The 17,249-nt window shown below is 46.2% G+C and overlaps 1 protein-coding gene across 1 annotated transcript in view; it reads left to right on the top strand.

Annotated features, from left to right (window-relative positions):
• Window positions 1-2,119: 2,119 nt before the first annotated feature.
• The window catches only part of RAB38 (RAB38, member RAS oncogene family), a 36,123-nt gene continuing 20,993 nt past the window's right edge, over window positions 2,120-17,249 (top strand). Inside the window, exon 1 of the mRNA XM_082219615.1 lies at window positions 2,120-2,368. Within this exon, the coding sequence (XP_082075741.1) occupies window positions 2,161-2,368 (208 nt within the window). The 5' untranslated portion in view covers window positions 2,120-2,160. The remainder of the gene's footprint in view (window positions 2,369-17,249) is intronic.

Below are 17,249 nucleotides of genomic sequence, written 5' to 3'. Positions count from 1 at the left end.
TGCCATGTGCAAAGGGGTCTTGAGTGACAACACACACACACACACACACACACACACACACACACCGGCCTTGCTTGTATGTATATGACAGAATCAAATGTAGGCTCAATGGGACCTTCTCCTATGCTAGAAAACTGGCACTTGATTGTGTGTTTATTACAACTACTATTACTATCACTTGCAACAATATTCACTACAAAAGAAAATGCCTCTTTGTTTCCAGAAGAGAGAGAGAGATCTTCCGTATCACAGATCTTCCAAATGTGCAAAAACTAAACAGTAAAACAGATTTATTCTGCACACCTAACAGAAGATACAATCGTTAGCCATTAAAAAGGGAGCCAGTTCACTAGTATATATTTCTACTGGGTACTAAGCTTTACCTAATGCTGAGAACTGGATCTGCGATAAGCAGGCTCATTTCATTAATAAAATTAACTTCCATTGTTTAGAGAGCCATTTATATTTCGAAAGACTTGATTGCATAGGGGTGGGGGTGCTGGAAGGGGGCGGGGAGCCTTGCTAAGAGGTTCCATGCCAGCACTTGCCATTTTTCAGGGACGAAAAAGGTACATTGTCGGATCTAATGACAATTGAATATTTACCATGTAGGGAATACAGCTTTGGCTAAATTGCTATGTCCTCAACTGTGTGTAAGAAAACAGAGCGTGGTACGAATATGAGGCCAGCAGCTTCTAAATATGTCCTCTTGTAAAAAGAGAACCACAATTGAATTTTCAAGTAAATCTCCATTACGAGTTTGTTCGTATCTCCCCACCTAATCAATCTTGCGGGGGGGTTGTGAGAGGTTGTCTGCCCTTTGCAGTGCAATCCTCTGGGAGTTTGCAAGGAAACTCAATGGTATAGTAGTACCTCAGGTTAAGTATTTAATTCATTCCGGAGGTCCGTACTTAACCTGAAACTGTTCTTAATCTGAAGCACCACTTTAGCTAATGGGACCTCCTGCTGCTGCTGTGCCGCCAGAGCCCGATTTCTGTTCTCATCCTGAAACGAAGTTCTTAACCTGAAGCACTATTTCTGGGTTAGCGGAGTCTGTAACCTGAAGCATATGTAACCTGAAGCGTATGTAACCTGAGGTACCACTGTACATCACTGGATTTGCCTGCAGAAGGTTCACAGAGCTACAATCTCCAGAGTGGCTTAACAGTGCCTCTTCACAGTAAACCACAAAGGATGTACAAAGTTGCAGACTTTTTAATTTTAGAGAAAAGGCGTCATGATATATAAACGTAACATTCGGCACGGCATGGGGAAAGTGGATAGAGAAGAGTTTCTCTTCCTCTCTCACAGCTCTAGAACTTGCAGACATCCAGTGAAATTGAATCTTGAAAGATTTGGGGCAGATAAAAGCGGGCCCGTAATGCAGTGTGTTGTTTAAACAATGGAACTCACTGCCACAGGATTGGCAGTGATGGCCACTAGCCTAAAAGAGAATTAGACAAATTAAGGGAGGAGAAAGCTATCCATGCCATAGGAGCCAACTCCTAGGGGCTGAGATCCCTTTGCGCCCCACCAGTTGATAGGCATTGCCATTCAAATAATGTGCATGGACAGCATCATGCAGAGCGAGGCTTACCTGCCCCCTCCCCCCAAAAAAATATTTTATTTAAGTTGGCTTAGCACCCCTGATCGCAGGCAGCAACGCTTATGAACAGCAGTTTCTGGAAACCACAGAGCTCCTGCGCTCAGCTCCTGCTGGTAGGCTTCCCAGAAGAGGCATCTAGTCAACTCCGGTGAGTCCAGGATGCTGGACGTGATCGAGATGGGCTGATCCAGCAGGGCTCGTCTTACGTCCTTAAGGCAGTTTTCTCAGGCTGCTACGTCTGATGCGCACGAAGCATTAAAAAAAGTTGCGCCAAACTTCGCCAAAACTTCTCACCGCTGTTCCCTCGGTTGGGGATCCTTTGAAGCCATCCCTTGCGACGACCTTGGGCCGCTCTTTCGCTCACTTGCCAAGGGGTGTCCCCACACCCTCCACCCCACCCTCGCCCGCCTCTGGGCCCTCCCCCTCGGCCTGCCTTCCCCTTCTCCCCGGCGAGCTCGCGATCAGATCCTGGGACCGGTGCGCCAGGCAGCTCGCTGCGCAGCGCCTCGTCCGCGCCGTCGGAAGAGGAGGCGGCGGCGGCGGCGAGGAGGGCGATGCAGAAGCCGGCTGGCCAGAAGGAGCGCCTCTACAAGCTGCTGGTCATCGGCGACCTGGGCGTGGGCAAGACCAGCATCATCAAGCGCTACGTCCACCAGAACTTCTCGCCGCACTACCGCGCCACCATCGGCGTGGACTTCGCGCTCAAGGTGCTGAGCTGGGACCCGGAGACGGTGGTGCGGCTGCAGCTCTGGGACATCGCGGGTGAGTGCCTTGGGGGGCGGGGGGCGGGGAGAGGTGATGGGAGGGGGGAGCGAGGAGCAAAGGTAGGTCCGCCTTTTGACACGGGGTGGGTGCGCAGGGAGTTGGGGTGGGAGTCAGAGGTAGAGATAAATCTCTCCACTGATCCGGGCTGGGTGCGCCAGGCGCAAGAGGGGAGAGACGGGGAGGTTGGTCCCCCCACTATCTTGGAGTGGGTGCTGCAGGCACAGGTGTGTGGCATGCGAGTCAGGAGTAGAGATGGGTCCCTCTACTGACCCGGGTGTGTGTGTGTTGTGAGGCCACCTCTTCCTTGCCTTCAGGGCCGGGCGTGGAATTGCGTGAAGTGATAATACTAGACCCGCTCAGAAGCTGCCTTCTAAACTCTCTGGTTGGAGCCTGCTAAGCCCTACTTAGAGGAGACCCATTGGGATCAATGTGCATGGCTCCACTGAAGTGCGCTGGGTCTCCGAGGGCGAGGATCCCAGCCAAAAACATGGCATGTTTACTCTGTGATCCTGTTGCCCTCAAGGAAGTAATAATAAAATTATTATTAAGTATGCGGTAGGGTTTGCAGGCTGGAAGCATTTCCCATCCCCTGTTCAGGAGCTGTGTTCCGAACTTATGGGCGTGATCCAGTTCGGTTGAATCGGTAGTCCCACAGAGTCGAGTGTGAGCCTTCTTGCACTTCCAAGTCTTGTTTACTTTAGTTAAGAAGCTGAGCTTATGCGGTTTACTCGGTTGTAAGGCCCATGAGTTCCATGCATGTAGCATTGCTGTCTTAAAACACTTTCAAGTTCAGCACATTGAAATCAGTGGGATTTAATTTGGCTGGGTCGCCCCATTAATTAATTAATTAATGGAAAGAGTCTAGCCAGAGTTAAGCATTTTTAAGCCCCTGCTGGTTTTCATTGGAGAGATTTAATGTGTGTAGCTCCCTGCCCGGAATCCACGAGACTTTAAAAGTGCTGTAACTGTGGGCAGTTCTATGAGACTCTGTTTTCAAATATTTATTCAATAGTTATTACAGGAGCAAAAAAAAACAAAAAACCTCAAACCATTATGGGTTTCTTTTTTTAACCTTTATTAGCATAAGTTTAAACAATAAAGGCATACAAAGTCATCCAAATACATTTAAGACTCCAAATACATAAAATATATAAAAAGGCTCAGTAACCACCACTGAATATATCAGACAACTTTAGATTTAGTTTTAAAAATCCCGGCTAAGTATCCCAAAACAATCTTGGTAGTTTCAGGAATATCATCCCTCAACAAGTATTGGGTTATAGATTCTTTATGTAACTGTTTAAATCACACACGCCCATCCAGTTTATGATAAATCAAATTTCCATTGATTTCAGTAGGAATCCAGATATCTAGATATCTCTACTCTAAGGTAAGGCCAATTGAGTTAAATGGCAGTTACTCCCAGATAAGTGTGTGTAACATTGCAACCTTAATAAAAAAATAATAAAAAATAGTCCAGTAGCACCTTAGAGACCAACTAAGTTTGTTGTCCAGTGTATCTGAAGAAATGTGCATGCACACGAAAGCTTATACCTAGAACAAACTTAGTTGGTCCCTAAGGTGCTACTGGACTATTTTTTAATTTTTGATTTTGACTGCATCAGACCAACACAGCTACCTACCTGAATTGCATCATCTCTTCCTTTGAAATTAGGAATGCTTAATCTTTGTTGGATGTTGCCTTTAGAATGCAAACTCTTTGATGCAGAGGCCTTCCTTTTGCACCCATTATTCTAGCTGTATTCATAGGTAAAGGTAAAGGGACCCCTGGCCGTTAGGTCCAGTCACGGACGACTCTGGGGTTGTGGCGCTCATCTCGCTTTACGGGCCGAGGGAGCCAGTGTACAGCTTCCGGGTCATGTGGCCAGCATGACTAAGCCACTTTTGGCGAACCAGAGCAGTGCATGGAAATGGCGTTTACCTTCCCGCCGGAGCGGTACCTATTTATCTACTTGCACTTTGCCGTGCTTTCGAACTGCTAGGTTGGCAGGAGCAGGGACCGAGCAACGGGAGCTCACCCTGTTGTGGGGATTCGAACCGTCGACCTTCTGATTGGCAAGTCCTAGGCTCAGTGGTTTAAACCACAGCACCACCCGCATCCACCCGCTGTATTCATATGTCACAATAAACAATAGTTAAACATCTTACCGTGAATGCAGAGATCGCTCCCACTTCATTTCTCCCCTAGTACAAGTAGGAGCACAAACCCTAGTTTAGTGGGATTGTGGATTGCTTTACTCCAAACTATGGTCTCTTCCAGGCAACCTGGTTTGCTTGCAGTGAGGTCCAAAAGCAACTTTTTGCTGAGCATCCACTCTCAATTTGTTTTGGGGAAAGTTAGATGACATTACGTTGGCAAGTGTATTTCCCCGTCACTCAAAAATCTTGCTGTTTTCTGGAAAGCGGGTTTGTTTCACAAGAGCTGAGTTTGCCTGTACCTGACTGAATCCCACCTGAAAATAACAACAGTTTGGAAGTTCCCCACAAACTGATAAGCCAGGAACAAACCTCAGCTTCACCATGACTCACCATGACTTCTGGGTTAGATGTAACGCTAAACCATGGTTTGTCGCTTGTATTAGGGAAGGAGCTTTTTCAAATAACAGTTTACTATGGCTTTACTGTGGCACACAAAAACAGCCTCTCTGAAGCATGATGCACATTCTGTAAGAAGCAAGGATAACAAGGAAACCGGATGCCTTCATCTGTCCCTGCAGGTGTGCCCCAAAGGCTCCTCCATTGTCCCCCGAGACAGATGGAAGCCAACCAGCCAACCAGCCATGGATCCAACATCTGGGGCTTCCACCAGAGGGAGAGAATAGACCATTTCAGATGGTTTCTACCTCCTATCCTGCTCCAAAGGGGTCTCCGTAGGGATCTGCAGGAGCAAGTGATGAATATCACTCCCCCCTCTCCACCCACAGGAACGTCCAAGTAGTGGAGACCCTCTCTAGGCAACTCTGGATGCAACCCGTTTATGTTTCTTAGATGCCCTTGAAAGTATAATGTGCAAATGGGGACAAACCTGTGTTTGCAGCACTTTGTGGGGCTGCAGTCCTCAACTGCTGCTCTAGACTAGAGAGTGAGCCCCACTGAATTCAGCTATTGGCTCCGCCTAGGCTTGCACAGCCAGGGGGCACATTTCAAAGAATGCTGAGCTTCTGCCCAACCACCGACCCATTGATAGAGCTGAAGCATGCACAAGAGCGTAGGCTCTCTGCATGATCAGAATCTTTACAAAGTCACATGCTTTTTAGCTGCCGCCCTCATTTTGCTCCAACCACTTCTCTAGCAACCAAGGAAAAAGCACGAGTTCACGAACATTTTTATTGCAATAAACTAGCCATCAGATTAATGGATTCTTCAGCAGTCATCATGTTCTAGGCCAAATCGCTGCAGTACACTGTTGCAAAAAATTAAAAACCAGTTGCCTTTGGACCTTAAGAAGAAAAAGGGTTTGGATTTGATATCCCGCCTTTCACTCCCTTTAAGGAGTCTCAAAGCGGCTAACATTCTCCTTTCCCTTCCTCCCCCACAAGAAACACTCTGTGAGGTGAGTGGGGCTGAGAGACTTCAAAGAACTGTGACTAGCCCAAGGTCACCCAGCAGCTGCATGTGGAGGAGCGGGGAATCAAACCCGGTTCACCAGATTACAAGTCCACCGCTCTTAACCACTACACCACACTGGCTAAATATAGGAATGGTCTGTGTCTGCCTCCTGAACTGGGTCTGCTGAAGCTTACCTGGATGGGCAGGATGGTGCTGAGGTTGGGGATGTAGATTTGCAATGGGGGAAGTACTGGAGTGGCTCTTTGGGACAGCCCGGAACTCACCCCCGCACCATCCAGGGATGCTGCAGCAGCACCTGTGTTGAGAATCAGCTCCACAGCCCAGTCATACCTGCCACTCCCACTTACACAGGAAACTTCATGCATAAAGCATATTACAGTGGTACCTTGGTTCTCAAACTTTATCCATTCTGGGAGTCCGTTTGAATCCCGAAACCGTTCAAAAACCAAGGCTCGGCTTCCGATTGGCTGCAGGAGCTTCCTGCACTCAAGCAGAAGCCGTGTTGGATGTTTGGCTTCTGAAAAATATTCGCAAACCGGAACACTTACATCCAGGTTTGCAGCATCCAGGAGCCGATTTGTTTGGGAGACAAACTGTTCAACAAGCAAAGTACCACTGTACTTTGTGGTTTCCACTTTTAATTTGGTGTGTTGACTTTACTTGCCAGTGTTGCCCTGCTCATGCATTCTACAGAATTCTTATTCTTAATTTATTCTTTTTGGCCACCGATGCACAAGACCTCGGGGTCCGCATCACATGTTGCAATATATTGTAGTGCTGTGGCCTATTACAGAATTGTCACTGAAATATTTATCCGATAGTTGTTGTTTTTAAAACAATTTGTTCTACTTTTTTTTCCCTAAGTGGTTTTTCTGTTTTGCTGTAAGGATTCTCTTTCTCTCCCAACTGCACCGCTGGCCATTCCTTCAGTGCCATGTCAAGAAAAATATGTTTTAGAGGCATGCATTAACTGCCACTACGAAAACAACAACAACCTATAAACCAGTATTCCTCAGACGAGGGTTTTGCAAATAAATAAATGAAATGTAGCTACAGCTTTAATTTCTTTAAACTCTCCTCTTACTGATTCCCCCGCCCTGTCTCTCCCTAGAATTACATAAAACGAGACCAGGGAAATAAAATTCCTAACGTTCTTTTGGAATTAAAGGATTTTAGGTGCTTGTGCTGCGCGTTTGGCAGGGCCGAGAAGAAACAATAATTATGCAATGGTGCCATTTGCATCTCATCCCTTTGACATTGTGCACACATACATGGCTTGTTAAACTGCCTCTATACCTCTAGAATCCTGCACTAGCGCTAAGTCTTTAGCATTCTTCCTAGGTTCCTAAGTGAAATCTCCGGCTACGTACGAGGAGTTGCCTATTCCTATTCCACTGTTGCCCCGCCCACGGAAATTACTCACGTGGGGAGGAGCCACACCGTCACCTGTTCTAATGGAGGCTGGTATGCAGGGAGGTGGGGAGACCAACAGTAGGCGAAGCCAAAGCCAGTGTCCCATTTTCCCAGGCAGAGCAGCCTTCTTTGGACTCCACCTGACCATCTTGGGCTCCTCTCTTGCAATCAGGCAGAAAGAAAGAGCCCCACTGCACCGTCAGCTCCCATACCACCAACATAACAGAAAATGGGTGTCTTATCTCTGCATGCAAAAGTGCAGGATAGTAGCTTTTATTTGCACTTGCTTATGGTGTTTGGTGTTTGAAATGGAGGCAGTGAGAGATTTTACTTTCTTGGGCTCCATGATCACTGCAGATGGTGACAGCAGTCATGAAATTAAAAGACGTCTGCTCCTTGGGAGCAAGGCGATGGCAAACCTAGACAGCATCTTAAAAAGCAGAGACACCACCTTGCTGACAAAGGTCCTCCAAATAGTTAAAGCCATGGTTTTCCCAGTAGTGACGTATGGAAGTGAGAGCTGGACCATAAAGAAGGCTGATCGCCGAAGAATCGATGCTTTTGAATTCTGGTGCTGGAGGAGACTCTTGAGAGTCCCATGGACTGCAAGAAGATCAAACCTCTCCATTCTGAAGGAAATCAGCCCTGAGTGCTCACTGGAAGGACAGATCCTGAAGCTGAGGCTCCAATACTTTGTCCATCTCATGAGAAGAGAAGACTCCCTGGAAAAGACCCTGATGTTGGGAAAGATGGAGGGCACAAGGAGAAGGGGACGACAGAGGATGAGGTGGTTGGACAGTGTTCTCGAAGCTACCAGCATGAGTTTGACCAAACTGCGGGAGGCAGTGGAAGACAGAAGTGCCTGGCGTGCTCTGGTCCATGGGGTCACGAAGAGTCGGACACGGCTAAATGACTAAACACCAACAACATTGTGTTTGGAAATCGTAACTTGTAAGAAGAGACTGCTGGATGAGGCCCGTGGCAAACTCACTTTCCCCTCTTGAGGTTTCCAGAAAGTGGTATTCAGAAGCAATGCTGCTTCCGTCCATGGAGGCAGAACATAGTCATCATGGCTACTAGCGACCATTGACAGACTTACTCTCCATGGTTACAGCAAGAGCCAAGATGACATTTTTCCACCTTCGCCGCATCAAGCAGTTGGTCCCTTACCTTTCCCGCCCTGACCTGGCCACAGTGATCCACACGATGGTCACCTCCAGGCTTGACTACTGTAATTCGCTTTACGCGGGGCTGCCCTTGAAGCTGTCCCAGAAACTCCAGCGGGTGCAGAATGCAGCAGCAAGGCTCCTCACTGGGTCTCTGCGATGGGAGCATATTCACCCAGTGCTTTTCCAGCTGCACTGGCTCCCTGTGGAGTACAGGGTTAGATTTAGGGTGCTGGTTTTGACTATTAAAGTCCTTCAGGGCCTAGGACCCTCGTACCTATGGCACCGCCTCTCCTGGTATGCCTGACAGAGGACCTTAAGGTCCATAAATAGCAACGCCCTAGAGGTCCTTAGGAAGTTAGATTAGCCTCAACCAGAGCCAGGGCCTTCTCAACACTGGCTCCGGCCAGGTGGAATGCTCTGTCTCTTGAGACCAGGGCCCTGCGGGATCTGATCTCTTTCCACAGGGCCTGTAAGACAGAGTTGTTCCACCTGGCCTTTGGCTTAGAACCAGTTTGATTCCCTCCCCCTCTTTCTTTTTCCTTTCTCCTCCTATGAAGAGATTGCACCCTAATGTTTTAATGTTGTATGTTAATCTTTTATATTGTATTTTAATCAACTTGTTTTTATTATTGGTTGTTAGCCGCCCTGAGCCCCGTCTTGGCTGGAGAGGGCGGGGTATAAATAAAAAATTATTATTACTATTATTATTAGTTTGTCTTAAAACCATCTAAGTTAGTGGAGTTCACTTGTCTCCTGCAGGAGCAAGTTCCCTAGTTTAGCTATGTGCTGCATGAAGTATATTCCTTCATTTGAACCTTCCAGCATTCAGCTTCATTGTATGTCAATGATGATGATGGTGGTGATGATGATGATGATGATGATGATAATTTATACCCCACCCATCTGACTGGGTTTCCCCAGCCACTCTGACGGCTCCCAACAGAATATTAAAAACAGAATAAAACATCAAACATTAAAAACTTCCCTAAACAAGGCTGCCTTCAGATGTCTTCTAAAAGTCAGATACAGTGGTACCTCGGGTTACATACGCTTCAGGTTACATACGCTTCAGGTTACAGACTCCACTAACCCAGAAATATTACCTTGGGTTAAGAACTTTGCTTCAGAATGAGAACAGAAATCGTGCTGCAGTGGCGTGGCGGCAGCAGGAGGCCCCATTAGCTAAAGTGGTGCTTCAGGTTAAGAACAGTTTCAGGTTAAGAACAGACCTCCAGAACGAATTAAGTACTTAACCCGAGGTACCACTGTAGTTGTTTATTTCCTTGACTTCTGATGGGAGGGTGTTCCACCACCAAGAAGGCCTTCTGCCTGGTTTCCTGTAACTTGGCTTCTTGCACTAAGGGAACCACCAGAAGGCCCTCAGAGCTGGACCTCAGTGTCTGGGATGAACGATGGGGGTGGAGACGCTCCTTCAGGTATACAGGACCAAGGCCGTTTAGGGCTGTAAAGGTCAGCACCAACAGTTTGAATTGTGCTCGGAGACGTACTGGGAGTTCTAGTGTAGCATGATTACTATTATTGGGGAGAATTGTAGCAAATGTTAACAACCTGAATGCATTAGAATAGCAGTGCTGTTAAAATGCTCTCTTTTATAAGTTGGATAATATCTAAAGGGAATGCATCATAGACACACAGGGAGCTGCCTTACACTGAATCAGACCATTTTATCCAGCTTAATATGGTCTACACAGACCTACAGCAGCTCAGAGGGCTGAAAATGGGGCCTTCTGAATCAAAACAGATGTTCTACCGCTGAGCTAAGGCCCTTTCCCCATGATTTTACAACCCTTCCAATTTGTGCAAGGAAGACTAGTACAACAAATCATGTGCTGGGAGATCATATGATGTAGCTTTCAGGCAGATCGCTAAAGATTTGGAAGTAATTATAAAAAATGCTCTGGATTTTAATGAGCTGCACAACCTTTGAATTATGCCACAGGGCAGAAAGAATTACTGCACTGTATTTGCAAGAGCAGAGTTGGAGTGGGCAATGTTTTTGGCCACATGCACAGGTGAGTGGTTGTTAGGGATTGCACACTCATGTGTGTGCACGCACACACACACATGCACAAATGTATGAACCCCTCCCTTCTCTGTCTCTCTCTCATGCACAAACCACTTATGATTTGTGGAAATCATACTTTGTTATTACACCAGAGCTGGCCAGCCACAGCTTAGTGTTTCTGATATAATAACAAACTACCGTATTTTTCGTTCTATAAGATGCACCAGACCATAAGACGCACCTAGTTTTTGGAGGAGGAAAACAAGAAAAAAAAATTCTGAAAAAAATATATTATGAATCTCAGAAGCCAGAAGTGATCCCTCTTGCTGTTCTGGCTTCTGGGATAGCTGCACAGCCTGCATTCACTCCATAAGACGCACACACATTTCCCCTTACTTTTTAGGAGGGGAAAAGTGAGTCTTATAGAGCAAAAAATACGGTATGTTTTCCCACAAAAACAGAAGTAATGCAGAATATAGAAAACGAGAAGGGACAGAGATGGGAAGAGAGAGTACACATACACAAGTCTTCTTTGCGTAAGACTTAATGGACTTCGCATTACAGGTGAGCGATGTTTGGACATGGAACACTGTGGTTGGTTTTCTAAAGTTTGGTAAGCATAAACCAAGGTTTGATGTGATATCTGAATTGACTTGAGTCACTGTCTCACACCAAAATCTCATTTAGTATTATTCGGCTGGTTTGCATGTGGTTCTAAACCATGGTTAGCATGGTTCTAAACTGTGGTTAGCACTATGTGGATGAACCTCATTGAAGTATCAGTTTTACACACTCCTCTATCCTCCTTCAAGCTGTGTGAGACAATGACCTCTGCTGAGCTTACTTGCAGTTACAAAGGATGCTGGTTGTGAATACGGGCTTAAATCAAGCAATGGTTTGTTGCTTAACAAGCCAACTTCAAACCATGGGTTATGAAGCTGGCTAGTTTAAGTAGCCATTGTTTCTTGCAAACCAGGATAATTCATTCTCAAGTAATGCTTAAAAGTAAACTTGCCAGAGTCTGTCCTAGTTGGCTTTCTAGCCAGGCTTTCTAATGCTTGTTTACAAAATGCTGAACCAGTTCATTAAATTTTTGGCTACTAACTGACTCAGATACAGTATATACATTACTTTTGTAGGGCTATAAGCTTTAATCAGTACAGTACAAACATTAAATTTAGCTAATTGGTCAGTCATCTAAATAATTGGTTAGGTCGGACAATCCGATATTTGGTCATTATTTGGGGTGGTTGCTGCGGGAAGTTGAGGTTAATTTGGTTCTGCTGTAATAGAAAACAGAAAAGAGAATATCAAAGATGTCCTTTGCATCTAAGGGATTGCTTTTGTTAATTAAATTGCAGCTTATCTTAATCTTCCGTTGATATCTCAAAAGGCAACTCTATTAAGATTCCAGTACTATGGAAATGAATTTACATTGAATTGATTCAGTAGTTGATTAATTGGTTAAAAGACCATGGGGAAGAGATTTTCAACCTCAATCACACGGGATGTGGGATGGGTATTAACAGTTTAGCCATCCCACTAGCTCAGGTTGAGTGAGAATACTTAGTATTAGCATGCACAGTCTAAATACTAGTGTGTATGTTAATGACAAGTCTCTCTTTTTCATCTTCCTCTTCTAAGCATTTTAATCTCTGTGCCTCACATGGAAGCCAGCCTCTGTAATGAATGGACGGGTTCATTTTCCATACCTGCCAGTTTCCTCTTCAAAAACAGAATCCTTTGTGAACCCAGAGATACTCTTCAAGGGCTTAGAAAGACTGTAAGGAAAATATGAGTATTATTATGCATTAGTGTGGAGAGCATTAGTGTGTACCTTTTCTGGAGCGCAAACAGGGGTCGCGTGCAAAAGTGAGATAGTCATGGCGCTTTCTTGGTCAAGGTCCCCTGACAGAGGCCTCTTTTTGTAAAATGGGGGAGGGGTTTTCTTCCTTATCTCTTGCAACTGGGAACATGCTGTGGTTCATGAAAAATGCCCTCAGCATCCAAACACCAGAGGTTGTGTCGTGACACATGGGGAGCCATCCACTGGGGAGTTCAAAGGTGATCTGTTTCATTTTATTTATTTAGTCTCCACAAAGCATCTCACAATATTAAATGGGAATAAAATGCAGTTTTGAAACAGTAAAAAATTAATATGGCCAACCATTAGGGTAGTAAGAATGGGACGTGGATGGCGCTGTGGTCTAAACCAATGAGGCTTTTGAGCTTGCCAATTGGAAGGTCAGCAGTTCGAATCCCCACTACGGGGTGAGCTCCCGTTGCTCTGTCCCAGCTCCTGCCAACCTAGCAGTTCAAAAGCACACCAGTGCAAGTAGATAAATAGGTACCACTGCGGCAGGAAGGTAAACAGTGTTTCTGTGTGCTCTGGCTTCAGTCATGGTGTTTTGTTGCACCAGAAGGGGTTTAGTCATGCTGGCCACATGACCCGGAAAGCTGTCTGTGGACAAACACCAGCTCCCTCGGCCTGAAAGTGAGATGAGCGCCCCAACCCCATAGTCGCCTTTGACTGGACTTAACCCTCCAGGGGTCCTTTACCTCTTCACCTTAGGTTAGTAATATATTAAAAGCATTCTTTTACCATTCTAACAGACATGGCTTCCCTCCAAGATTCTTGGGAGCTGTAGTTTGCTAAGGGTATTGTGAACTAGAGCTCTTTGAGGGGCAGCACCCTTAACAAATTACAACTTCTGGGATTCTTTGGGGGAAGACTAACACGTTTGATAACAAACTAGGTGAGACTGTTTTAAATCTATGGCATGGATGTGGCCCCATTGCTTTCAGTGGAACTACCCTGAATATGGGTATTGCCTAGTACAACCCCTGAAAATAAGTCTCTGAATCTCCTTGGCATATAAAAGAAGTGCAAAATGACCACAGTTCACATCAAGGGGCTTACTCTGGAAGACTTTCCCTGGTTTTGTTAGTGGAAGGGTGGAACTACTTTGATCCTCCACTACAGGTATTCGAAATCTCTTGAAGAAGAAGAAGAGTATGGATTTGATATCCCGCTTTATCACTACCCGAAGGAGTCTCAAAGCGGCTAACATTCTCCTTCCTCCCCTACAACAAACACTCTGTAAGGTGAGTGGGGCTGAGAGACTTCAGAGAAGTGTGACTAGCCCAAGGTCACCCAGCAGCTGCATGTGGAGGAGCGGGGAATCGAACCCAGTTCACCAGATTACGAGTCCACCGCTCTTAACCACTACACCACACTGGCTCTTTTGAGATTGCCATGCCCTCCCTCTCAAGGGGCTCCGCTAGCCATGTCAGGGGGAAACCTATGTGAAGAATCAGTTCAATTCATTCATCACTTTGTTGCAGCGTGCAAGGGGTGGAGAAGTTAAGGATAACAGAATCATAGAATTGAAGAGTTGAAAGGGACCCCAAGGCACATCTAGTCCAGCTCCTTCAATGCAGAAATCTCAACGAAAACATCCATGAGGGATGGCCTTCCAATCTCTGCTTAAAAACCTCCAGTGTAGGAGAGTCCAACACCTCCTGAGGGAGTCTGTTCCCTCAGAAAGTTCTTCCTGATGTTGAGTCAGAATTTCCTGTCTTGAAACTTAAAGTCATTGGTTCAGGTCCTGCCTTCCGGAGCAGGAGAAAACAAGCTTGCTCCATCTTCCATGTGGCACCCTTGGGAAGATAAATGGTAAGGCTTCACTGAAACTTCACATGGTCTTTATTTCAACCGTTCAAAGGGCATAGGGGGCAAATCAAAGATGCTTCTGAAAAGGGGCAGTGGGGAACATGATGGTGGTGGGGTATTGGGTTTCATGAACTAAACGAGATACAGTGGATGCTCGGGTCGTGAACGTGATCCATGTGGGAGGCACATTCGCAACCCGCAGCACCGCATCTGCGTGACTTAGTTCTTTTGCGCATGCGCATGCGCGAGCACCGGAACCCGGAACTAACCCGTTCCAGTACTTCCGGGTTCGGCACAGTGCACAACCCAAAAACGCGCAACCTGAAGCGTCTGTAACCCGAGGAATGACTATATCTTCTTTTCGGCTCACAGGTGTTGAAAAATCCCATGCTCACTCACACTAGACTGGGCTGTTTGTGGGCAGACTTGCAGCCCAGAAGCACTTTCCAGATTCAGCACATGGCACCATGTAGAGGTCTGTCCACTCTGTTCTGTCCCCTTCCATATAAAAGAGGCGCGGGTGGGGGAGTCCACTTTCAAAGAGAATGAAATTTTTGAAGAAAAAATTGGGGTGATGTTCAGCACAGAACTAGTATATAGAGTCTTCACCCATTTCCTTTTGCAATTCCTCTCTGCTAGAATTTAGAACCTCTCTCTCTCTCTCTCTCTCTCTCTCTCTCTCTCTCTCTCTCTCTGTGTGTGTGTGTGCGCGCGCGCGCGTGTGTCTGGCAGACCTCTGACCTCTTGGGCCAAAAGGGAAATGCTAGATTTATTTGAACTTTTTCACTCCTAAGAATCCTTCAGCCCTCTTCATTTCCCTGCAAAGGTCTTGCAAAATTCACTGTGCGCAATTCTCTTGCTGTAAGCTACTGCTCTGAAAATTAATTGAATTTTTTAGAAGGAGGTATGCTGGCATACAAGGGAATCTTCTCAGGGAGGGGGTGGTTGGACAACACATGATATAACAACTCATCTGATTAGGCTGTGGAGAAAGATCATAAGGCATTTTATGCAGGAAATGGTCCAAAAGAGTTGTGTGCATTTTTGTGTGCGTGCGTGACCTTCGCTTCTCCCCAAAAAGATCATGCTTCGAGTTTAGCGTCATCAATGGATAGCAGTGTTAAATAAGAGAGAAAGAATCAAAGACAGAAGTTCACTTTTGGATTTTCTGAATCATGTGAATGAATTTGTGCCCTCCTTTTTAAAAAGGAAAGAAATGTTAGCCTATTGAACAATAGCTCAGTGTTGCAAACCTGTGATATTGTCTGTGTCATAAATGGGACAGCTCGTGGCTGTGTGCTTTTGGCCATTGTGCATTTGGAAGAAGAAGAAGAAACACATGATGTGTGTGGGGAGCAGAGGAATTGGGGTGGTGGATCTGGACTCTGAAAGTTGCGACCTTCCAACCCATCTTCCTCTTAAGAGCTCAGGCTAGTCTGCTGCTTGGGTTCAGAGATGGAAGCAGGAGTTTTCAAGCTGTGTTCCAATGGAATCTTGGGGTTCTTTGAGAGATTTCTTGAAAAGGATACCCATAACGGCAAATGAGCCTCTTTGCGTGGCAAGACCCCCTCCCCCCTTGTGAAATAAAGACAGAGGACACTTTATTTAAGGTTAATGGGCGTAAAAGGCCACAACTTTATTGATTACAGGGATTGAGAGGTATTGGCTTAGGCCTTGGTTCCTATCGACTAACCAGCTTCAGCCCAATTGCATGAAGACAGGTGAGGGTTAACCACCAGCGGGAGAAGTCCTGTTGAAGTACGTCAACTAGGATCCCCCGGGTGTCACCGCTCGGAGGCGTGCCTTAGGCCCACACCTCCATAGGCTTCGGACAGGGCGATGCCCCCCGGAATCCTTTACCGGACTACCCTTTTACCTTGGGGAAAGGTGATGGCGCTTCCTTCCCCCTTCATTTGCATAACAATACCCCTGCCAATGCCTAACCGCCGGGAAAGTTGTGGCGTTTGCTATGAGGTAGGCGAAAAAACCAAATGGCTGGTGCCAATTTGCCAAGTGGAAAAATTCCTACCAGGCCCCTTGACGGCGACCAACCGAGGTCCATAGCAAGGTCAGGGGAGCAACTAAAGGGCGGATAGGGTGGGAAACCTGGTCAGCTGGAGAGGCAAAAAGAGGGCGGTCCTCGGGTGCGCCAGGCATAAATAGCCCGGGCCATGCCTCCCTGACCAGCCGATTGGCTAGGCAGGGAGCTGACGCGCCCGATGATTCCCTTATTCTCACGGCGGCTATAGGCCAGCCCCCGCTTGTGTGGAGAGGGCGTGGGCATGCCATCCCACCTCCTCTCCAGCTAGGAAGTGGCTTTCTCAGAGCAAGAAAATGTTTCAGAATCTGGAGAACAGATTTTAGAACTTTTCTGGGTGGTTTTCCCCCCAATAAATTTTTATTATTTTCCTTACACATTTTTCAAACAATACATGGATCAACATATCAACTTTTTTGCTCTGCCGAGCTTACAACTTCCCTCCTTCCCTTCAGCTGGTATCCCATATCAAATCCAATCGCGCATTCTAGCTCTTTACAACTTATCTACATCGTAGGAGTTACTTCAGTCCTGCTAGTGCTTTTAATTTTTTACACTTATCATTTAAATATACAATAAATTTACCCCAGTCTTTCTGGAATTTCTGATCGTCCTGGTCTCAAATCCTGCAAGCCAGTTTGGCCAACTCAGCAAAATCCATGATCTTCACCTGCCACTCCGCAATAGTAGTAGTAATTTCTTGTGTTTTCCATTTTTGGACAAAAAAGTCCTCACGATTTCAGAACTTTTCTGTACTGAATCTGTGCCTAATGTTGACATCTACCTTTGTCTTGACCAAGATCACATACCATGCTTGGGGCTGAGCAGGAGATGAGCCTTTGCTTTCAGTATATGAAAGCAACTGCTCTCAGGGGAGGCTGCTGTAAGTGGAGCGGACTGCAGCCTCATCTCAGTAGCTGCATCACAGCACATACCCAGTCCAATATCAGGTATTATTATTTTTGTCT

Source organism: Podarcis vaucheri, assembly GCF_965113315.1.
Source record: "Podarcis vaucheri genome assembly, chromosome: 4".
Classification (NCBI taxonomy): domain Eukaryota; kingdom Metazoa; phylum Chordata; class Lepidosauria; order Squamata; family Lacertidae; genus Podarcis; species Podarcis vaucheri.
Note: the sequence above shows the minus strand (reverse complement) of the source record. Positions and strands in the feature narration are given on the sequence as shown.